General features: G+C 44.8%; 1 protein-coding gene and 5 long non-coding RNA genes across 15 annotated transcripts; 2 read left to right on the forward strand and 4 right to left on the reverse strand.

Moving 5' to 3' along the window:
• Positions 1-812: 812 nt before the first annotated feature.
• On the forward strand, positions 813-4,029 carry LOC124701941. Of its 8 annotated transcripts, none has more exons than XR_007002279.1 (7): positions 813-971; positions 1,131-1,185; positions 1,338-1,759; positions 1,880-1,998; positions 2,095-2,169; positions 2,273-2,363; positions 3,814-4,029. XR_007002279.1 is itself a non-coding variant. In XM_047234045.1 (5 exons), the coding sequence occupies exons 2-5, from the start codon at positions 1,727-1,729 to the stop codon at positions 2,330-2,332; spliced, it is 306 nt and encodes a 101-aa protein (XP_047090001.1). In that variant the 5' UTR covers positions 1,179-1,247; positions 1,338-1,726; the 3' UTR covers positions 2,333-3,614. The 8 variants fall into 8 exon arrangements, 2 of the variants coding, with proteins under 2 accessions (XP_047090001.1, XP_047090002.1); XR_007002282.1 differs by having other exon boundaries at positions 3,881-4,029; XR_007002277.1 differs by lacking the exon at positions 3,814-4,029 and having other exon boundaries at positions 1,338-1,504; positions 1,583-1,759; positions 2,273-3,614.
• Positions 4,030-5,210: 1,181 nt separating this feature from the next.
• Positions 5,211-5,681, forward strand: LOC124701943. Its single transcript, XR_007002283.1, has 3 exons — positions 5,211-5,286; positions 5,398-5,523; positions 5,634-5,681. It is a non-coding gene; the product is annotated as an uncharacterized LOC124701943 (long non-coding RNA).
• Positions 5,682-14,098: 8,417 nt separating this feature from the next.
• LOC124697557 lies at positions 14,099-14,792 on the reverse strand. The gene is made up of 4 exons (XR_007000807.1): positions 14,732-14,792; positions 14,495-14,620; positions 14,247-14,383; positions 14,099-14,119 (listed from the first exon to the last, which is right to left on the reverse strand). It is a non-coding gene; the product is annotated as an uncharacterized LOC124697557 (long non-coding RNA).
• A 1-nt stretch (position 14,793) lies between these two features.
• On the reverse strand, positions 14,794-15,885 carry LOC124697558. Of its 2 annotated transcripts, none has more exons than XR_007000809.1 (3): positions 15,830-15,885; positions 15,263-15,554; positions 14,794-14,807 (listed from the first exon to the last, which is right to left on the reverse strand). It is a non-coding gene; the product is annotated as an uncharacterized LOC124697558 (long non-coding RNA). The 2 variants fall into 2 exon arrangements; XR_007000808.1 differs by lacking the exon at positions 14,794-14,807 and adding an exon at positions 14,814-15,053.
• A 1,823-nt stretch (positions 15,886-17,708) lies between these two features.
• On the reverse strand, positions 17,709-18,071 carry LOC124701944. Its single transcript, XR_007002284.1, has 3 exons — positions 18,021-18,071; positions 17,850-17,924; positions 17,709-17,746 (listed from the first exon to the last, which is right to left on the reverse strand). It is a non-coding gene; the product is annotated as an uncharacterized LOC124701944 (long non-coding RNA).
• Positions 18,072-18,321: 250 nt separating this feature from the next.
• On the reverse strand, positions 18,322-19,127 carry LOC124697562. Of its 2 annotated transcripts, XR_007000811.1 has the most exons (4): positions 19,049-19,121; positions 18,773-18,889; positions 18,516-18,682; positions 18,322-18,437 (listed from the first exon to the last, which is right to left on the reverse strand). It is a non-coding gene; the product is annotated as an uncharacterized LOC124697562 (long non-coding RNA). The 2 variants fall into 2 exon arrangements; XR_007000810.1 differs by having other exon boundaries at positions 18,322-18,682; positions 19,049-19,127.
• Between the last annotated feature and the right edge of the window lie 4,215 nt (positions 19,128-23,342).

Raw genomic sequence — 23,342 nt, forward strand, 5'->3', positions numbered from 1 at the left:
TCCGTGCTTCACTACATGTGCAACCATTTCACACCCGCGTGCAAAATTCGACGACAACGGAACAAGCTGGCTGGATACGGCTGATTCAGGCATTGCTTCCGAACCTATCCCATGAATGCTTTAAGAACTAGTTGGATCACAACACGAAAGGTCTTCCGGGCAACAAATCACCCATTTTTTGCTAGCATGATGCTAGCCAAAGGACCTGTAGGCTACCAAACCGGACCTAGTTGTTTTTTCCCACCTATACTCGACACGAATCTACCCCATGCGTCAAACATCTACGTTCTGGTGGCTTGATGGGGAAAGGCAAAAACATACGTCTACCAAGTGAAGGCAGCGAACGGTAGTATTCCAGCTGCAGTCACGACAACCACCGAGTCATAGATAAATGCTGCTGCTGGATCAGCTTAGTTTTAAGGATCTCACGGTATGATTGCTGCACTCCCATGGAGCTCTCACAGCGCTTTGGATTTTGGGCCGTCCGATCGAGCTGACGTGGCGCGATCTCGGCCGTCGTTCCGTTCAGGGCGTTGAGGCCCTCCCACAGACCCACTTTTTATCCACGGGTCCTGTGAAGCCCGCTCGGCCCAGACTCTCCCGTCGCGCGTCCCTCTAGCCAGCCGCCGCTCGCAATCCCCAATCCCATCGCGGTCGATTCGCCTCCTCCCCCCCACCTTCTTCCTCACGCGCTCAGCCTCCACCTCCGGCCTGTCTCTCGAGCTTCGTATCCTCCACCCCCATGTCCTTCTCCTCTACCACGTTGAAGATCCTTGCTGGCGGGAGGTGCACGGACCACCACCGCCGCACCGCCGAGCTCCGCCATGGAGTTCCATGGCCCGCCGCTGATGGAGACGGCGGCGAGGTGGCCTTCACCGATCTCCTCAACGCCAGCGACATCTAGGCGGAGGGGATACGAGCAGCGCGTGGATCTGGGCAACCTCCAAGGATAGCGAGGCAGAGAGGGAAGGGTGAGGAACTTACAACCCTTGGCTCTCTGATTCTGAAATTTGCCCAAATAGATTACGCTTTCTTAAGTTTCTGGTTTGTAGGTCTACATTTTATGTTCTCTTGGCGTGTGTTTTTGGCTTTGGATCTTTTCCTGATCAGTTCTAACCATTTTTAATTAGGGTTCAGATGAGGAGCTCCGAAATGGCCCCACAACAGCAGAGTTGAAGCATTAAGGTAGCTATTATGGCCCATCCACCGCCGTAGCTCCTCTTCAGCTGCAGATACGGTGATATCTGGTACCTGATTGTACAAGAGCAGCTTGGCCATAGTAATGCTTCCTTGTTCACCATATTAATATTGATGCAATTGACACATTACTTCAATAGGTCTACAACAAATACAGGCTCTTTTCTGTATCACAAGAGAAGCTTATCCGTATTCCGGAAACGTCGGTTCTACTTTCTTATGTGACCTCCATCTCTCCAGCTATGGAGCTAATTTAATAGGCCTCAATTAAATAACGAGGGAAGGTGATTTCAAACAGTACCCCACTGTAAGAGTTTCATTGGATCAGAGTTTATTTCAGTATAACCATGGATATGAGATTATTTTCTGTATTTGTTATTTGCAGTGACTTTCCCTATGTTATTCTTGAATGTGGCTACAGAGGAGCTGAAGATGCGATATGTCATGTCGCTGCAAGATAGCTGTTTCGTCTTCAGATTTTCTGTCAGTGTAATTATTGGGTATGACAGGCTAGCAACTAAATCTCTGTATGAAAGGGAATCTGACACCCATAAACCCGCAGGTATGATTTCGTAGTCTTGGCCAACAATCATAACATTTGGATTGATTCCCTATACGAAAGGGCTTTTGTGAGGTTAGGCAGAGAACACAACGATTATGGACTGCTTTTATTTTCATTCAGGTTTGGACTGTTTCTCTAACTGCGACACTCGCCCGCCTCCATCTCCAGTCGCCCATGCACACAACCAGTCGACAATTCATCCAAGCAAGTGATTCCATAAATTTCAAATCTAGGATGAGGTCAGTATTGCTGCTCTTTTCATCTTAATTCCATGTTAACCCTTCTCTCCATCCCTGGTTCTCTCACAACGTGTTATTTATTGATGGTTTCTTTAGGCATATAATAATGCTCAGTATTCAGGCATATGAAACTGCATCTTACGCATGTGAGCCATTCAAAGCTGATACAAGGTGATACTATGGTGATGGAGGATTTCATTTGTTAGGTTTCAGCCTTGCTTTGTTTGGTAATTTAGCTTTTATTTACGAATGCAGTATGCATGGTATGCTGCAGGTGAGCCACGCAAAACTGGAATGTCTCTTTCGTTTGCTGATACATTCACTAAACTGGTGATAAGCTTTCCTCATACAAGTGGTAATGTAAGGTAAACCTGATTTAGATACATCACTTCTGAGGTATTTTTTCTTAAATAACATGAGACAACAACCTTAGAATTTAGTCTAGACATTACTTTTGATTCACTTCCAATATTTTTGGATTATTTTCTTTCACAAATGGAAGTGCGTGCCAATTCCTTTTAATTAATACATATTGTCTCTACATGGTAGAACGGTATTTATTTTTGGAATATATACTGTTCTTCGTGCTCTTGATTCCAGCAAATTTTTCCTTCCTTTTAGTTTGTTTTGCGCATCTTTCCTTATAGGTTTGTACTTTGTCTCGGAAGTTGTCTGGTTTAAGTTACCATCAAAAGTTATTATCAATCCTCCATTTCCCCTTAATCATGTATGATTATAGCCTTTCGCATGTGGCACTGAAGATGATGGTTTATAAACCTTATGGATCGACAATTATATGTAATTGTGTTTCTGTAAGCCAGGGCTTCTAAATGATCTGGCGCAAACAATAATTTTTTTTTCAACCGGATGTTTGGTTTATTGTACATTTATAATATTTTCTCATTCTTTTTTTTTCTTAGAAAAGGTTCTCAGTTTTTATAAACTATGGATCAACAGTTATTTATGTGTTTCTGTACATCGGGCTTCTAGATGATCTTCCCTAGAGAATAATTTTTGTTCCAGCTTGATGTTTAGTTAATTGTGCATTTATAATAGTTTTTCATCCTTTTTAGTAAATGTTCTCAATATTTCGGCTGAATGTTTGGTGTTGGCCTGTGGGGATGAAAGCAGTTGGGACAGGGTTGAGAACTAGGAGGAACTTGTTTTTTAGTATTTCTCAGATATGTCCATATCTCGGCCATTTCTTCTTAAATGTATGTTGGTCCTTCTACATTAAAATCACTATTCACTATTATTACTGACACCACCACCTATGAGATATGTCGGTTTGCAGGAGCTTCCTCTTCATTCACCTAGGTGGCGACAAAGTTCATTTCCAATGATTTATGTAGCGTATTGTTATACGTTTGGTATTTATCTGAGAAGTTACGGTTTCAAATTTTTACTTGGGTTTTCATGCCTCAAAATTAAGTTTAGAGAAGGAATTTGACACCATTGTATACTATTTAGTTGATACCTACGAGAAAAGGAATTTGGCACCTTTGGTATGCAACATGTAATGAATTTACATGTTTACTGTTTAGTTGAAAGCTTAGTATTATCAATCCTAATAGAATACACTTAGTCCTATTTCTTCTAATTATACTTATGATATTCCGGATCCATGGGAACACAAATTTTGATGGGCAATGTACAAATCTTTTTGCACACCACATGTTTCCCTGTTCTCCTCCACTTCTTTCTCTGTTCAGCTTCAAGTTTAGTTGATCTTTCAAGTACATATGTATCTCTGAAAAAATGATCTAGATTCTATTAGATATACATGCTCCTAATAATTATATATTGATTTGCCAGAGGCATCCATTTGACTGAGCCATGTTGGTATCCTGGTACATTGAGTTTGATACCTTCACTCCTGCAGCCAAGAGAGGGCTGCCAGTCGCAAGGATTATGAGACACATGCTCCCGCAGGCGATTCTTGCTTGTGCGATTGACGATGAATCGATAATACTATAATGAGCAATCACCATGTAGTCGATTTTACAGACGATGGCAACAAGGTGAATGAACAGGTTGGGTTTTAGTGCCCATCTTAGTAGAAAATTTGCTTACAATTCTATGGAGAACTTTAATGTTTGTACCATTTACCGGAGGAGTGCAGAGTTACTGCCATACTGGAGGATGGGCGGAAATTTTTAAGGTGATCTTTTGGTTGGTGCAGATGGCAAGGTAGTGTTACTTGCCTTGTCAAAATAGGAGCAAAGTTGAATTTTTTGAGGTTTTTTTAGGATCCTGAATTGAGATTTTCTTAAACTGATAAGTGAGGAAGTTGCTTTTTGAGCAAGCACAAGTATCTTATTCGGAATATATTTGCTACACTCGGAATTGCATAGTTTGTGCCTCCCGATATTGACACGAGTAGGGTATGTAGCTAGGACCAACAATGAGTATTATTGTTTCATTTGTTACAAAATATACTAATGCGCTCATCTTCTTCTCGTTGAAGGTACCATGTGTTCCTTGATCACAAACAATATTTCGTCCCCTCGGATGTTGGTGGTGGTAAAATGCAGTGGTACACATCTCAAAAGGAACCAACTGGTGGTACTGATTCCGAAAATGATGAGTGCCCAGGATGAAGATTTCAATCGATTAAATGAAAGAAGGTATAGCTTGAAGTGAGCACAGCAGGTTGATGATGCAGCATGGAGCAAGCAACACTTGTTGGTTATGATTACTTTTTTGACGATATAGCATCGTAGACCTCGGTTCTCGATAATCTATGAAAAAGCAAGAAGGTATATGGTATCTTGCAAGCAAACTTTGACTGTTCATCATATTTTGTCACACACACCTTGTTAGACTCCGATTTTATACTAAAAGAAGTTCGGTGTCCAGAGAAAGAGCAGTTGGTTGTTATTAGTTTTAGCCTGCAGATTAGTAAGCATATTGTAGCTGAGAAAAATTATAACTAGAAAATGTTGTCTTTGTATTTCTGCTCAAAAGATAGTATATGGCACACCAGCTTGCCAACTACATCATCTGCAGATTTCGTGCATGGTGATGCTTAACGGCATCCTTCGAGCTCCTTCGGGTTGATTCAAGTTAATGACTCGAACACACTTGTATTCTAGAGGTCCCTTTACCTTGTCCATTTTGCTGGCCTTACATTCAATACTCGGATTCCGTAGAGCAATTCCAGCCAACGGTGAATTTATATATTGGTGCTTAGAACTTGGTTGTTCCATGCGGACATTAAAAGTAACAGTAGTATCTGTCTAGATGTCCCGAAGGAGCTGCGCAGTTCTCCATCGACCATTCCAAACCGTAAGAAGCATCAATTGTGCTCCATTGTATTTAGATTAGATGAAGAATGTTTTCTTAACATTTTTCTGAAAATCTCAATGCTGAAACACATTTCATGCAATACTGGAACAGGTTGATTATCTGTTTATACGGTCCATGGTACCACCAACTGCCAGCAACGTACATCTACTGCAGATTTTGGAGATTGATTTATGGTGATGTTTCACTTCTTCCAGAGCTTCAGTTCTTGCTTAGCAGGTTCACCTATCGAGCAACTCAAGCTAATGAATTGAGAATTCAGATTCGTGAGTCCCTTTGCCTTGTTCATTTTTCTTACATTTCATTAATTCATTACTTGGTTTCCGCAGAATAATTACAGCTGACAGTGAATTTGGACGTTGGCATTCAGAACTCGGGTTGTTCCATCCAAACTATGACAATGACGAAAGCTAGCATCTAACTCGAAGGAGAGCTGCCCAGTTTTGCATTATCAACCATTTCAATGGTAAGTAAGCCAAGTGGTGATTTACATGTTTAAAGAAGTTATGTTACATGCGAGTGAGTGTGGCATGTTAGATGACTCAGGTTTTTGGTACTGATTTGTTTCATGCATTTGGTGGCATCATCATGCAGGTGTTCCCCTGCCTCTCGACCCCGAGGAGGAAGTTAGTATGATTCAAAAGGAATACATGCAGACTGCAGGCGTCCAGGGCGAGCCCTGCCACCTCCTCCACCATGCCTTTCCAACCTTGGCCACCGCTCCTGCTCTGGCGCCTTGCCGCCTTCTCCTCTCCATGGGTGGGCAGCATCCATTCACAAGCACAGGAATCTTTTCAAGCTGCGTCGGTAGAAAAAACACCTGACCGAGCAGCGAGAATGGAGAGTTCAATCAGATATTATATCATCGATGGAATGAAATGCCAAGGGCAATTTACTCGAAACGAGCATCAGAATGGAGAGTTATGCACTTGCAACTTCGAAAACAAGTTGCCCCGCAGTCCAATTTTCTTCAACTTCTGAAGATCTCGCCTGATAGTTAACTAGGAAAGATCAAGTTCCCACGAACTACACCTGCAAAATAATTCAGATTGTGATATGAGCTATCTTTAGGAATATATGTATTGTCAGCACAGGAAACTCAGCAAACCTACGAACTATCATTTGCTTTAAAATAAAGTAACGTGATACAAATAAATTCTTAATTGTACACATGACCATCATTTTACCACCTAGACGATAGGCTGGAAGTGGAGAAGTTTACCCCTATGGGATGTCATGAGGTTGCAGCACTAATGAAAGGTACCGTTGTTAATAGCATGTTCGATTCTTTTTTATGGCTTTTGCAACACAAGGTGTTATCACCGATGTCCGGTCGACTAATATGTGCAATTTCATGTTGGTTTCGGTAATTACCTTTGCACTGCTGCCTATGTTGTTCTCTAAGCTTATTATAAAGCAATTTACAAAATGTTTGTCAATGTGAAAGCAGGGGGCGCACACCAAGAGGTGATCTAAATTTACCACTATGTTTGTAACTTCGTTTGCTTTATCATAATTTAATTATACAGATAATTCGTTTGTAAAACCTACGAATTGTATTATTATATTACCAAAAAAATCGTTGTTATATAAATAAACATTGGCACAAACCTCACAAGAGGTGATTCTAAATTTACTGCTCTCGTTTGTAACTTCGTCCGCTTTATCATAATTTAATTATACATACAATTCATTTGTAAAACCTACGAATTATATTATTATGTTAACAATTTTTTTAATCATTGTTATATAAATAAACATTGACAAAAACCTTACGGGGTCGTGCGCCAAGGCGCACATTTAAATCTAGTATCTTCAATGGGCACGATGCAAACAGATGATGAGCTACCCTTTGCGTTCGTATGGACAAAAAAATCGTCTAGATCCTGCTCTAGCGAGCGGGTGACGCATAGTGAAAAGGACATCTGCAGCAATGTAAACGTGACCCAAATATGCGGTAGGATTGCGTTTCCACGAACGCTGCACGGTCCCACGTAAAATGACCGCGTTGGTTACATCCAGACCCGCTAGGCAGTGACTAGGTAAGCAAAATATTCATTCATTAGTATTGATTGGCCAAAAGGATCATCTTTACATAGATGGTTAGTCGAGCTAACCTAAATCTACAACGATCGTACCTACTCGCCGTCGCGTGGCCTACCACAGCCGGCGTTACTCGCAGTCGCGCAACCTACTACTGGCCGCCGGAGAGGCCGGTGTTGTCGTCGAAGCGCGAGCGCTTGACGCCCTCCTTGTGCTGCGCACGCCGATGATCGGACATCTCGTCCTGCCACCTACGACGTTCGAGGGCCTTGGCCAGAGAGGGGTCCCACTGGACTCTCTTCGCCGCCGCCTCCGCCGTCGCTGCCTCGGCCACCGCGTCCTCCGCCGTCGCCATGTGGGCGTGGTAGCGGGCCCTATCCCTAGCCTCGCCGCCACCGCATCGTCCCTGGCGGCGATGGTGGCCGCCAGCTCCCGGTTCTCCCGTTCGACCCGCGCGGGATCCGGTCCCCTCCGCGTGACCGAATCCAGGTCGGAGCACATGTACACCCGAGGCATGGCGATCGCATAGCTGTGAGCTTCCTCCTCTGCCGCCCAAGCCTGACGGCACTGGGCGTCCCAAGGTAGGCTCTCGAACGACGTGAGCAGAGCAGTCTGGTCGCCGGCGCACTCGAAGCGGCTGGGTACGTCCTCGTCATCGTCGGCGATGTCGTGGATGACGACGTCCGCGGGTGGGGCCGCCAACAACGGAGGAGCCGCCGCAAGGGCGGCGCTAGCCCTGCCATCTCCGCCCGCGCATTCGCGAGCTCCGCCCTGGCCTCGGCGAGCTCGATCGTCCCGGAGTTCCGCCCCCGCGTCGGCAATTTCCACCCTTCCCGCCAACATGCGCTAACGCTCTAGTGCACCCTGCCGCCTCCCGGGCCAGCTGCTCGGCCCGAAAGGCGTCGGTAGCTAGCTACTCCTTCTCTCCGGGTGGACTTGGCGGTACATCTGAATAACTTGATCCCATCTAAGTTATGCTCGGCCATGGATGGATGCTAGGGTTTAGGTTGAGGTGTGCCCGTCACCCCCGCCGGTGTCCACCATATATAGCCACGGCGGGGCGGAAAACTGCGTTCGCGCGCAGGTCGCTTCCCCGCGCGTGAAAAGCCGGCGAAACACGGCAATCTGTTTGGCACGCGCGGGAACCACCGTCGTCGCGCGGGAACTGGTAATCGCCGGCGGCAGGCCTCAACGGGACGTTAAACCGCCATTAACGATCTTAACTGTGTCAGTGCTAAAAAAAATGAATCCGCACCGCTGGGATATCCTGATGCAAACGGTCATCCCGACCCGTATAACGTCCACGGGCCGCGCAAACAGACGCACGAGAACAATTTAGGCATCTAAAATGCGATCGGCCCATTGAAAATGCCATGATGTGAAGTGAAATAAATGGCATTGAAGCGCGGCCATCTTCTTCCTCCCGGCCACCTCTCCTCCCGTTGTGCTTTAAAAATAAACCAGTGGAAAGTACTTTTGGGTCACGCAGCTCAAGAGATTCCAAGCCTCTCCGCGCGCGCATCTGCATCTGCGCGCCCTGGGCGCAGGGGATGGAGCGACGGAGCGCCGACCGGAGCCTGGGCGTCACGGTTTCCCGGGCGTTGTTTATCGCCCCGAAGGCGTTGAATGTCTGCTGTTCGCATTAATGGTCACGTGAGGTGGAGGCCAGCTCTCGCGCGGAGCCCGGCCAGCCGCGTTGGCTGCTTGCCGCTGGATCGATCAGGTCAGCTGCGACCGCGGGGTGGCGAGCGAGAGGTCAAAATTTAAACACAAATCTGTAAACCTGCCTTAAATTAATAACACCATTGCTGATACTTAATACAAGGGAAAATTTGCTACAGGACACCGTTATTTTCTGGCATTTGCTGAAACACACCGTCCGATTATGTATTTGCCAGGTACCATTACAATTTTGTGACACATTTGCCAGAACACACCACCAGCCTAAAACGGAAAGTTTTGTACTTTTGCTTGTGATGACTGATTTTGAAAACAAAGTGCAAAGCTTTCTCTTTTTAGCCAGATGATGTGTTCTGGCAAATGTGCCACAGAATTATAATGGTACCTGGCAAAGACGCAATCGAGCGGTGTGTTTCAGCAAAAGCCAAAAAACAACGGTGTCCTATGGCAAATTTTCCCATAATACAAAGTACCGAAAACCAGCTACCAATAGAAAACGGAAAACACCAAGCACGAAAAAAGGAAACAGCTAGAGTCCATTCTTCCGCCCTGCAGTTGGACCGAAGAAGCCAAGTTGGTAAAGAAGAGCGGCATTGAGGTACTCGCACCATCATTAACCTTCGGAGGCCAAGCCAAGCAACAACACAATTCGTTTCCACCTCTGAAGAAAGCACCCTAGTTTCTCGCCCCAAAAAATCTGAGGCGCCGCACCTGTCATTAGGTAGAGAGCTCTCCCTGAGAGCGCATGGACATTTGAAGCCTGCTGCTGGAAATGAATACTTACAATACTCACCTCGCCACGACGGCACACACAGAATTTACCTCCGCCCGCAGAATCAACCACAACACACAAGACCAAGCTGCCCGGAGAAGACAGAGAAGATATGGTGAAACCGCTACAAGCTACCTACCAAGCACCGCCAAGCTCGTCTAACAACCCCGCTATCCCAAGGCGGTGCCTCCAACGAAGGAACGACGCAAGAGCGCTGTAGCCACCCAAACCCAGGCTTTGGGTTTTCACCCAAGATAGGTATGTCAGGGAGGAAGGGAATAAACCTCGATGTCGCCTTCAAGAAGGAGAACGACGATGTCAGCGTCTTCGATGTCTTGACCGCCACCGTCGGCCTAGCGCTTCCCCAGGCCAGAGCCCCTCTTCCGACCACACACACCAACCTCCAGGACGAGATCCCTAGCCGGGAAGGGAGATGGACAACACATGGAGGAGCAACCATCTTCAGATCGGATGCCAGAGGCCCAACTGGGCGGCCTCCGCACCACGCCCGCGCCCGCCAACCCCTCACCACCCACAAGACCCAGGGCCCGGGATGCAAAACCAACACCCGCCACCCGCGGCTAGGCCAACGCCGTCTTCGCCATCCAGGCTGCCGCCCTGGCTTCCGTGGTCCCTGACATGGTCGCGACGAGCATCACCTCGCAAGCAGCCACCCAAGCGTCGGTGAAGCCGAGCGGAAGGTAGGAGGAAGGAGGGACGTTGCCTTAGCTTCTGTAGTCCCTAACATGGTCGCGAAGAGCAACACCCAACCAACAGCCACACACAAGAGTCGGTGAGGCCGAGCGGAAGGTGGGAGGGAGGAGGGCCACCGAGCCACCAGATGCAAGGACCCCCCCGCCCTCGCACGGGAGCCGAGAGATGAAAATGATAGTGCTGGATTTAGATCCTTCTTTCTTGGATCCCTCCGCTAGTGCGGTGTTCTCTAGGGACGATCTACATGTGGACGGTGGTAGTGTTGAGGCGAGAGCGAGGGAAGAGAGCATGGGAACGGGGTTGGATCATCTGGCGGACCAACCCAAAAAATAAAACATGCGTCCATGTCAAGCACCCTAGTTTTCGCAAGTGGTAAGGGCATCTCCAACAGCTCAACGCATCAGGACCAATCATGTCAGATTTAGTTCGTGCGGACAGAAAATGGTAACACCCTAAACTAGCAGCCATACGAAAAGTGATCGGCCTATCAGCATCAACTCATCCTCAGCCTAAATTTGGGCTAACAATGCATCGGCGCGGACACAGGACGCTTCCGCACGTGTCCCCATCAAGTAACCCAGGGACGGAGGGACCCACCCACCAGGGACACCGAACACAGTAGCCACCAAATCGCATCCCTCCTTTCCCTTGCAACCCTAGAGTGACGTCGTTGTCTGACCTAGCCCCACGCCATTGTTGGCACCATATGTTTAGATGCAGCACGCCGGAGGCCGTGACTGGTGCCAGCATCCTAGAGTGCACTTGCCGGCACCATTCCCGGGCCTTGTTTGCCGCCCGTCTGCTCGGACCCGCCCACTGGCATCAACGCCTAGGACCTGTTATGTTCGGCATATTGTGAGGCAATGGCGGAGCCAGCAGGGTGGAAGGGTGGGCACGCCCCACCCTAAGATTTGGCCCAACCTATATATCATCTATAGAAAAAAAGGAAAAGTGAAAAAAGGCCAACCCAATTTAAGCCTGCCCCACCCTAGCAAATTGGGCTTTATTCGCCACAGTTGTGAGGTACACAAATCGAGACCATTTTGGCCTTTTGCCCCAAGTAGACAAGCCATTGATCCATCGTTTGTTGGCTGCAGATGGACTTCAGAAAGTCGATCGAGTTCGTCTTCGACACCTTCATAGACAACTCGTCGGAGGAGTAGGGCGGTTCTTTGGAGCTCATGATTGTCGCTACTAGCCCGTGGGTACCCTGGGTAGCAGCACTCCCTACGCCTCGAGTAGAGCTCGGCGTACCACATATCCCCCGACCATGACGCTCATATGAGCTTCGCCCAGGCCAGGCCATTCTCACAACGCTGGGAAAGGATTTGCGGTCGCTTCTCGGCTTCTCGCCCCAGCTGGACATGGTCCTTAGTGGGAGGTTGGACGATTAGGGGGGGCACAAGGCCTTACACCGACGCAATGGCGCCACGAAATCACGAGCATGTCATGACGCAAAGATCAGCACGAAAACGGAGAGTATGGAAGATGCAAAAATAGACTTCCATAGAGCAAATCTGCCTAACGGTTTAAACTAGTAAACACTACTAAAAAAACAGCTTAATTTGCTTACACGTGGCGGCACACTCAAAAGGTGGTGCGTCACCTATGCTTAATTACTCGTGGAACGCCATTAAAGTGGTGCGCCATGGGTGGATATTCCTAGGCTGTGCTGGTAGGGATGGCTGCACTTAGCTTTTCAGTTTTGAAAAAAATAAAAGAAGTAATAGAAACATCAAATTCTAAAATCCTTTAAGATGTAGTTAAGTTAATTAATCTAATTGTTAGGAAGATAAATAACCATGAATTTCGATACATGGTAAAAAAAACCATGAATTTCGATAAAATTTTCAAAAAAAGCTCTATGTTTCGGTAAAACGGCTTTAAATTTACATACATCATCGAATGAAAAAGTTTTCTACATGAAAAAACATCTACAGAAAAAAAAAGTTACATCTGATTTCAACGGCCTACCTACGATCGTTTACCAATTTTCTAGAATCGTCAAATTTAAAAAAGGAAAATAGAGTTTTCGGAAGTTTATATTTCGCTGATTTTTTTTTAGAAAAGAGAAAAACTTACCCTCGTGGTGCACCGTTTGTAGTGGTGCGCCACGGGTATGTTGGGGCGCACGGCGAGCTACAACTCCTCCTTATAAGCTTGGCTGGAAAACCTAGTTCCCTATCTTCCCATTTAGTCTGTTCTCGAGGCGCCGCTATCTCTTTTCCTCCCTCTCTTCTCCCAAGCGGTCATCGACCTCTTCCTCCTCCGTGTTTCGCCTATCCTCTGCAGCATCTCTCTATTCTCTCTGGCGCACCACCGTGAGTTACCCGTGGCGCACCGTGTGGTGCACCCCGGCTATGTACAGTACCCATGGCGCATCAAATGTTACTAGATTTAAATGTGCGCCTTGGCGCACGACCCCGTAAGGTTTTTGTCAATGTTTATTTATATAACAATGATTAAAAAAATTGTTAACATAATAATATAATTCGTAGGTTTTACAAATGAATTGTATGTATAATTAAATTATGATAAAGCAGACGAAGTTACAAACAGAAGCAGTAAATTTAGAATCACCTCTTGTGAGGTTTGTGCCAATGTTTATTTATATAACAACGATTTTTTTGGTAATATAATAATACAATTCGTAGGTTTTACAAACGAATTATCTGTATAATTAAATTATGATAAAGCAAACGAAGTTACAAACATAGTGGTAAATTTAGATCACCTCTTGGTGTGCGCCCCTGCTTTCACATTGACAAACATTTTGTAAATTGCTTTATAATAAGCTTAGAGAACAACATAGGCAGCAGTGCAAAGGTAATTACCGAAACCAACATGAAATTGCACATATTAGTCGACCGGACATCGGTGATAACACCTTGTGTTGCAAAAGCCATAAAAAAGAATCGAACATGCTATTAACAACGGTACCTTTCATTAGTGCTGCAACCTCATGACATCCCATAGGGGTAAACTTCTCCACTTCCAGCCTATCGTCTAGGTGGTAAAATGATGGTCATGTGTACAATTAAGAATTTATTTGTATCACGTTACTTTATTTTAAAGCAAATGATAGTTCGTAGGTTTGCTGAGTTTCCTGTGCTGACAATACATATATTCCTAAAGATAGCTCATATCACAATCTGAATTATTTTGCAGGTGTAGTTCGTGGGAACTTGATCTTTCCTAGTTAACTATCGAGCGAGATCTTCGAAGTTGAAGAAAATTGGACTGCGGGGCAACTTGTTTTCGAAGTTGCAAGTGCATAACTCTCCATTCTGATGCTCGTTTCTGAGTAAATTGCCCTTGGCATTTCATTCCATCGATGATATAATATCTGATTGAACTCTCCATTCTGCTGCTCGGTCAGGTGTTTTTTCTACCGACGCAGCTTGAAAAGATTCTCGTGCTTGTGAATGGATGCTGCCCACCCATGGAGAGGAGAAGGCGGCAAGGCGCCGGAGCGAGGAGCGGTGGCCAAGGTTGGAAAGGCATGGTGGAGGAGGTGGCAGTGGCTCGCCCGGACGCCTGCAGCCTGCATGTATTCCTTTTGAATCATACTAACTTCCTCCTCGTGGTCGAGAGGCAGGGGAACACCTGCATGATGATGCCACCAAATGCATGAAACAAATCAGTACCAAAAACCCGAGTCATCTAACATGCCACACTCACCGCATGTAACATAACTTCTTTAAACATGTAAATCACCACTTGGCTTACTTACCATTGAAATGGTTGATAATGCAAAACTGGGCAGCTCTCCTTCGAGTTAGATGCTAGCTTTCGTCATTGTCATAGTTTGGATGGAACAACCCAGCTTCTGAATGCCAACGTCCAAATTCACCGTCAGCTGTAATTATTCTCGCGGAAACCAAGTAATGAATTAATGAAATGTAAGAAAAATGAACAAGGCAAAGGGACTCACGAATCTGAATTCTCAATTCATTAGCTTGAGTTGCTCGATAGGTGAACCTGCTAAGCAAGAACTGAAGCTCTGGAAGAAGTGAAACATCACCATAAATCAATCTCCAAAATCTGCAGTAGATGTACGTTGCTGGCAGTTGGTGGTACCATGGACCGTATAAACAGATAATCAACCTGTTCCAGTATTGCATGAAATGTGTTTCAGCATTGAGATTTTCAGAAAAATGTTAAGAAAACATTCTTCATCTAATCTAAATACAATGGAGCACAATTGATGCTTCTTACGGTTTGGAATGGTCGATGGAGAACTGCGCAGCTCCTTCGGGACATCTAGACAGATACTACTCGTTACTTTTAATGTCTGCATGGAACAACCAAGTTCTAAGCACCAATATATAAATTCACTGTTGGCTGGAATTGCTCTACAGAATCCGAGTATTGAATGTAAGGCCAGCAAAATGGACAAGGTAAAGGGACCTCTAGAATACAAGTGTGTTCAGTCATTAACTTGAATCAACCCGAAGGAGCTCTGAAGGATGCCAGTTAAGCATCACCATGCACGAAATCTGCAGATGATGTAGTTGGCAACTGGTGTGCCATATACTATCTTTTGAGCAGAAATACAAAGACAACATTTTCTAGTTATAATTTTTCTCAGCTACAATATGCTTACTAATCTGCAGGCTAAAACTAATAACAACCAACTGCTCTTTCTCTGGACACTGAACTTCTTTTAGTATAAAATCGGAGTCTAACAAGGTGTGTGTGACAAAATATGATGAACAGATCAAAGTTTGCTTGCAAGATACCATATACCTTCTTGCTTTTTCATAGATTATCGAGAACCGAGGTCTCTGATGCTATATCGTCAAAAAAGTAATCATAACCAACAAGTGTTGCTTGCTCCATGCTGCATCATCAACCTGCTGTGCTCACTTCAAGCTATACCTTCTTTCATTTAATCGATTGAAATCTTCATCCTGGGCACTCATCATTTTCAGAATCAGTACCACCAGCTGGTTCCTTTTGAGATGTGTACCACTGCATTTTACCACCACCAACATCTGAGGGGACGAAATATTGTTTGTGATCAAGGAACACATGGTACCTTCAACAGAAGAAGATGAGCGCATTAGTATATTTTGTAACAAATGAAACAATAATACTCATTGTTGGTCCTAGCTACATACCCTCATTGTGTCAATATCAGGAGGCACAAACTATGCAATTCCAGTGTAGCAAATATATTCTGAATAAGATACTTGTGCTTGCTCAAAAAGCAACTTCCTCACTTATCAGTTTAAGAAAATCTCAATTCAGGATCCTAAAAAAACCTCAAAAAATTCAACTTTGCTCCTATTTTGACAAGGCAAGTAACACTACCTTGCCATCTGCACCAACCAAAAGATCACCTTAAAAATTTCCGCCCATCCTCCGAGTATGGCAAGTAACCTGCACTCCTCCGGTAAATGGTACAAACATTAAAGTTCTCCATAGAATTGTAAGCAAATTTTCTACTAAGATGGGCACTAAAACCCAACCTGTTCATTCACCTTGTTGCCATCGTCTGTAAAATCGACTACATGGTGATTGCTCATTATAGTATTATCGATTCATCGTCAATCGCACAAGCAAGAATCGCCTGCGGGAGCATGTGTCTCATAATCCTTGCGACTGGCAGCCCTCTCTTGGCTGCAGGAGTGAAGGTATCAAACTCAATGTACCAGGATACCAACATGGCTCAGTCAAATGGATGCCTCCGGCAAATCAATATATAATTATTAGGAGCATGTATATCTAATAGAATCTAGATCATTTTTTCAGAGATACATATGTACTTGAAAGATCAACTAAACTTGAAGCTGAACAGAGAAAGAAGTGGAGGAGAACAGGGAAACATGTGGTGTGCAAAAAGATTTGTACATTGCCCATCAAAATTTGTGTTCCCATGGATCCAGAATATCATAAGTATAATTAGAAGAAATAGGACTAAGTGTATTCTATTAGGATTGATAATACTAAGCTTTCAACTAAACAGTAAACATGTAAATTCATTACATGTTGCATACCAAAGGTGCCAAATTCCTTTTCTCGTAGGTATCAACTAAATAGTATACAATGGTGTCAAATTCCTTCTCTAAACTTAATTTTGAGGCATGAAAACCCAAGTAAAAATTTGAAACCGTAACTTCTCAGATAAATACCAAACGTATAACAATACGCTACATAAATCATTGGAAATGAACTTTGTCGCCACCTAGGTGAATGAAGAGGAAGCTCCTGCAAACCGACATATCTCATAGGTGGTGGTGTCGATAATAATAGTGAATAGTGATTTTAATGTAGAAGGACCAACATACATTTAAGAAGAAATGGCCGAGATATGGACATATCTGAGAAATACTAAAAAACAAGTTCCTCCTAGTTCTCAACCCTGTCCCAACTGCTTTCATCCCCACAGGCCAACACCAAACATTCAGCCGAAATATTGAGAACATTTACTAAAAAGGATGAAAAACTATTATAAATGCACAATTAACTAAACATCAAGCTGGAACAAAAATTATTCTCTAGGGAAGATCATCTAGAAGCCCGATGTACGAAACACATAAATAATCTGTTGATCCATAGTTTATAAAAACTGAGAACCTTTTCTAAGAAAAAAAAAGAATGAGAAAATATTATAAATGTACAATAAACCAAACATCCGGTTGAAAAAAAAATTATTGTTTGCGCCGGATCATTTAGAAGCCCGGCTTACAGAAACACAATTACATATAATTGTCGATCCATAAGGTTTATAAACCATCATCTTCAGTGCCACATGCGAAAGGCTATAATCATACATGATTAAGGGGAAATGGAGGATTGATAATAACTTTTGATGGTAACTTAAACCAGACAACTTCCGAGACAAAGTACAAACCTATAAGGAAAGATGCGCAAAACAAACTAAAAGGAAGGAAAAATTTGCTGGAATCAAGAGCACGAAGAACAAGTATATATTCCAAAAATAAATACCGTTCTACCATGTAGAGACAATATGTATTAATTAAAAGGAATTGGCACGCACTTCCATTTGTGAAAGAAAATAATCCAAAAATATTGGAAGTGAATCAAAAGTAATGTCTAGACTAAATTCTAAGGTTGTTGTCTCATGTTATTTAAGAAAAAATACCTCGAAGTGATGTATCTAAATCAGGTTTACCTTACATTACCACTTGTATGAGGAAAGCTTATCACCAGTTTAGTGAATGTATCAAGCAAACGAAAGAGACATTCCAGTTTTGCGTGGCTCACCTGCAGCATACCATGCATACTGCATTCGTAAATAAAAGCTAAATTACCAAACAAAGCAAGGCTGAAACCTAACAAATGAAATCCTCCATCACCATAGTATCACCTTGTATCAGCTTTGAATGGCTCACATGCGTAAGATGCAGTTTCATATGCCTGAATACTGAGCATTATTATATGCCTAAAGAAACCATCAATAAATAACACGTTGTGAGAGAACCAGGGATGGAGAGAAGGGTTAACATGGAATTAAGATGAAAAGAGCAGCAATACTGACCTCATCCTAGATTTGAAATTTATGGAATCACTTGCTTGGATGAATTGTCGATCTGGTTGTGTGCATGGGCGGCCGGAGATGGAGGCGGGCGAGTGTCGCAGTTAGAGAAACAGTCCAAACCTGAATGAAAATAAAAGCAGTCCATAATCGTTGTGTTCTCTGCCTAACCTCACAAAAGCCCTTTCGTATAGGGAATCAATCCAAATGTTATGATTGTTGGCCAAGACTACGAAATCATACCTGCGGGTTTATGGGTGTCGATTCCCTTTCATACGAGAGATTTAGTTGCTAGCCCGTCATACCCAATAATTACACTGACAGAAAATCTGAAGACGAAACAGCTATCTTGCAGCGACATGACATATCGCATCTTCAGCTCCTCTGTAGCCACATTCAAGAATAACATAGGGAAAGTCACTGCAAATAACAAATACAGAAAATAATCTCATATCCATGGTTATACTGAAATAAACTCTGATCCAATGAAACTCTTACAGTGGGGTACTGTTTGAAATCACCTTCCCTCGTTATTTAATTGAGGCCTATTAAATTAGCTCCATAGCTGGAGAGATGGAGGTCACATAAGAAAGTAGAACCGACGTTTCCGGAATACGGATAAGCTTCTCTTGTGATACAGAAAAGAGCCTGTATTTGTTGTAGACCTATTGAAGTAATGTGTCAATTGCATCAATATTAATATGGTGAACAAGGAAGCATTACTATGGCCAAGCTGCTCTTGTACAATCAGGTACCAGATATCACCGTATCTGCAGCTGAAGAGGAGCTCTGGCGGTGGATGGGCCATAATAGCTACCTTAATGCTTCAACTCTGCTGTTGTGGGGCCATTTCGGAGCTCCTCATCTGAACCCTAATTAAAAATGGTTAGAACTGATCAGGAAAAGATCCAAAGCCAAAAACACACGCCAAGAGAACATAAAATGTAGACCTACAAACCAGAAACTTAAGAAAGCGTAATCTATTTGGGCAAATTTCAGAATCAGAGAGCCAAGGGTTGTAAGTTCCTCACCCTTCCCTCTCTGCCTCGCTATCCTTGGAGGTTGCCCAGATCCACGCGCTGCTCGTATCCCCTCCGCCTAGATGTCGCCGGCGTTGAGGAGATCGGTGAAGGCCACCTCGCCGCCCGTCTCCATCAGCGGCGGGCCATGGAACTCCATGGCGGAGCTCGGCGGTGCGGCGGTGGTGGTCCGTGCACCTCCCGCCAGCAAGGATCTTCAACGTGGTAGAGGAGAAGGACATGGGGGTGGAGGATACGAAGCTCGGAGACAGAGCCGGAGGTGGAGGGCTGAGCGCGTGAGGAAGAAGGTGGAGGGAGGAGGCGAATCGACCGCGATGGGATTGGGGATTGCGAGCGGCGGCTGGCTAGAGGGACGCGCGACGGGAGAGTCTGGGCCGAGCGGGCTTCACAGGACCCGTGGATAAAAAGTGGGTCTGTGGGAGGGCCTCAACGCCCTGAACGGAACGACGGCCGAGATCGCGCCACGTCAGCTCGATCGGACGGCCCAAAATCCAAAGCGCTGTGAGAGCTCCATGGGAGTGCAGCAATCATACCGTGAGATGCCACATGTAACATCGGTGTGTGCTAGTCGTGGGACACGCATAGCGCGCCACGGGTAACATTTTTTCTAGTAGTGAAATGCAGGATAGGGTAACTGGAAATAGAGTCGTACAGGAGAATAGGAAGAACATTCAAAGGGAAATCACATCTCCTTCATCTGGAGAGACATGAGGTTTAGAATCTCGGCGACATCGGCAGTGACGGCTTCTTCGGCGGCCTTCTTCAACAACTCCGGAGATATCTCGCTAGCTGGTCACTCCATGGGAAATGGAGTCCCGCGATGGTGCAGTCGGGATAGGAGGCTGGGAGCGAGCTCGGCGGTCATCATGCCCATCTTCGTCGAGTTGCGATGCTCGGGACGCACCGCTTATGAAATGGGCGAAGCTTTGTGCAAAGGCTTCACTAGGCACCTCCGGAGGAGCAGGGGCAGACCCTGGACAAAAATGTCCCGGTGTCCAGGTTAACATGTAATAGGCATGTGTATAGCAAGCAACGCAATGCATATAAGTTACACGACTTCACAATTTTTAACATTCAACAACAAAATTGCTTACCAAAATAAAGTGTTTCCCTTGTTAATTATTTCACCATAAGAGTTGGGCACTGAAGTATTATGATTGGCGAGGAAAAAACTATGACATAAATCTCAATTGCATAGAAAAGAAAAAAATGAAAAATGATATTAGCATACTAAATGTACAATATTTATAAAGTTAATTTAAGAAGGAATGGCTTTCTACGAAAAGTGTATTTGACACATGAACACCAGTGCTCCTGATTGTTAAAAATCATATTTTTTGGATTTCAAAAAATATGAAATTAAATACCCACACACATATAAACATTTTGAAGGTACGGTAGAAATTTTAGAGAAAAATATGTTATATTTTAAGCTATACAAAAAAGACAAATTTCTGACAAATATATACATCTATACGTAGCCACAAATTTGTTTTTTTCCTGTAGCTCAAAATACAATGCAATTTCTACCAAAACTTTGCATAAATATTCAGAACATGTGTATGTATTCATGGAATAAATTTGATGATTTTTTGGAACGTAAAAATACAGTTTTTAAATATTTTGAAAACTGAGAGCACTGGTGCTCATGTGCACCAAATTTGCTTCCTGGCTTTCTATGCTTTTTCAGGAACGCGATCAATGCATCAAAGAACTTACTTGACATTGTGACCTTTTGCTTATATAGGCATCAATTGAAAAATAACCACAAAAACAAATCGCAATGATCAAATCACGTTTCTATGAATCCAGTTCCCAAAATCCGAAATCCTAATACTCCCTCAGTTTAAGACCAGGTAGTTATTTAGAGGTATTGAGGACTAGCCGATGCCGGACCTGTTGTTCTTGCCGCCATGGACGCGTTCGCGCCTGTACCTCCGCCCGGCAGCAGCACACAACGAAGCGGTGGCCAGAGCCGTGGTGCTGGCCCTCCTGCCCTCCTGGCGGCAGCGGTGACGGCGGGCTGACGTGAAAGAACAAGCGCGTGGCCGGCGACGTCTAAAAGGGCGCCGAGAAGCTTGGGCGGGTGCGGCAGCCGAACGTGGTGACACTCCGGGCCTCGAAGGACATGGAGGACAGGAGGAGCGGTCAGTGCTCAGTCAGTACACCACTAGTAGGAAAAGCTTCATCAGTGGCGCACGAAAATGTGATTCTGTGGCGCACGGGTGGTGCGCCACAGAAACGTCGCCACAAAAATAAGCTTTCTGTGGCGCACCTGGTCGTGCGCCACAGAAATAAGGTTTCTGTGGCGCACCGGGCCAGGTGCGCCACAGAAATAAGTAGTTCTGTGGCGCATGTGGTGTAGCTGCGCCACAGAAACAGGTGCGCCACAGAATTATTTTTTGGTGCGCCACAGAACTATGTACAGGTATACTCGATTTTGTGCTCCCTGGTGTATTATACAGGTTTTATACTGGTTTTATACACCGTATACAGGTTATATACTGATATAATATAGACAGATATAATATGGACATATATAATCATCACATCATCATCACATTACTTAGAGCCCGATCGAGTTATACATATAGCTCCATACAACTCATAATCCATGCAAATTAAGAAAGTTCTCATCATCTCTAGATACAAACGAAGTGACACCGGCCGCCGCCTACACTAGGATGAAATAGAGTACCGCCGCGACGATGGTGAGCAAGAGCGAGAGCACAAGGAAGGTCTTCATCTTGCTCTTGTTAGCTTGGTGCGCCCTCCACTTGGCAACCGCCTCGTGTCTAGTCGGGTACCCTTTGTAGCAGTTGCCGCTGAACTTGTGCACCTGTTTCTTGCACTCCTCCCACTCCTCGTACACTCCGGGAACCCTCCCCTCGAACACGACGTAGTACGTCATCTCTATGGACACAAGGCATATTAGTATATAACGCAATGGAAAGAGTTAGAGGGTTCACATGCATACATATTCACAAGAATTAAAGCAAGGAAATAATAATAAACCTAAAAGAAATATAGCATCGGTATCACATAAGTAATATGGTTCAACGATAACGACTACAATAGTAACTGAAGTCCAACAACGACGACCACCGTTTCGAGCAAATTAAGCAAGTTTAGTTTACAACACGGTGCAAATTGTCTATCGATTCAAAGTAATGCTAGGCACACTGGCCTCGGTCAACGAGACGTCTTCTTGAGCGGCTCCGGGAACGGCTTGTACAAGTCCTTCGTCGTCCACGTCCTTCCATCACCCTGCTTATGTAGGCGTTCTTCGATATCCCTCTTAGGCAACGCTCTGGCTACGTGTAAGAGCCCCGATCCGTTGGATACATCTTGTAAGATAATTTCCGAGAGCTTTACTTGGATGCGATGGAAGTCTTCTCTAAGATCATCATCACTGATTTCCCTCGACATTTTAATGGGGTCTCGCTTACTAGGTGGCGGAGACATCATCTCTCGCATCCTCGACAAACCCTTTAAGGTGATGGAGGACATAGAAGGCCTCCTTAATGCTGCCAGCTGGCTGCTTGATACAAGGGAAGTTGATCACGTGCTTGAACCCGATCTTTTTAGTGTCCGGCCTGATATATTGCCCATTCTTGTCGAAGGTGCCTCCACTTTTGGAGTAGCCAAGGATAGCCTCATCGAGAACACCCCTTATTCTCGTGTAGTCTTTCTTCGTCGTCGTACTCGACGAGTCGAAATACTCGGGCTAGTGACCACTTTGGATCTAGGATGATGAGTGTGCAGTATTTGTCCCTGCTCAACACATGCAATTGAAATGGAATGTTGGAAATGATCGGCAATGGAAGAAATATATAAGAAAGCATAAGTTACGACGGCCGTGAGCGGATGTGTACTTACTCGGGAAAGACAGGCAGAAGAATGGTGTTGCTCTCTTTGTGCATGAGCATGAAGTTCTGGAGGTACCGCACCGCCTTGGTCCGTGTCCTTGAGCCGTCCTGGAGCTGGCTATCACGCATGTAGTAGGGATCCGCTACCGCGATGTGGCGGGGTCTCTCTCTGTTGATCTTCATCTGAAGATTAATCGCGTATAGGCGGACCAAGTTATAGTCGAGCCGTTTCGAGTGAAATAGATTGAAGACGTCCTCGAACGCTATGAAGAAGATATCCGCGGGGTCTTCATTGACGAAGTTCTGGTTGGACGGCACCTTGACCGAGAACACCGGGTAATTTGGATCCTTTTCTTTAAGAAGGACGCTCTCTTGATAATGAATAGAGTGCTGCAAAGGGAGCATTTGTCCACTTG

This window comes from Lolium rigidum, chromosome 3, assembly GCF_022539505.1.
Source record: "Lolium rigidum isolate FL_2022 chromosome 3, APGP_CSIRO_Lrig_0.1, whole genome shotgun sequence".
Taxonomy (NCBI): domain Eukaryota; kingdom Viridiplantae; phylum Streptophyta; class Magnoliopsida; order Poales; family Poaceae; genus Lolium; species Lolium rigidum.

What these genes read in the sequence shown, in the direction of transcription:
- LOC124701941 (XM_047234045.1), top strand. Translation starts at nt 1,727, where the DNA reads ATGAAAGGGAATCTGACACCCATAAACCCGCAG. An exon ending in AATTTCAAATCTAGGATGAG is followed by an intron (nt 1,999 to 2,094) that starts GTCAGTATTGCT and finishes TGGTTTCTTTAG; the next exon opens with GCATATAATAATGCTCAGTA. An exon ending in CCATTCAAAGCTGATACAAG is followed by an intron (nt 2,170 to 2,253) that starts GTGATACTATGG and finishes TTACGAATGCAG; the next exon opens with TATGCATGGTATGCTGCAGG.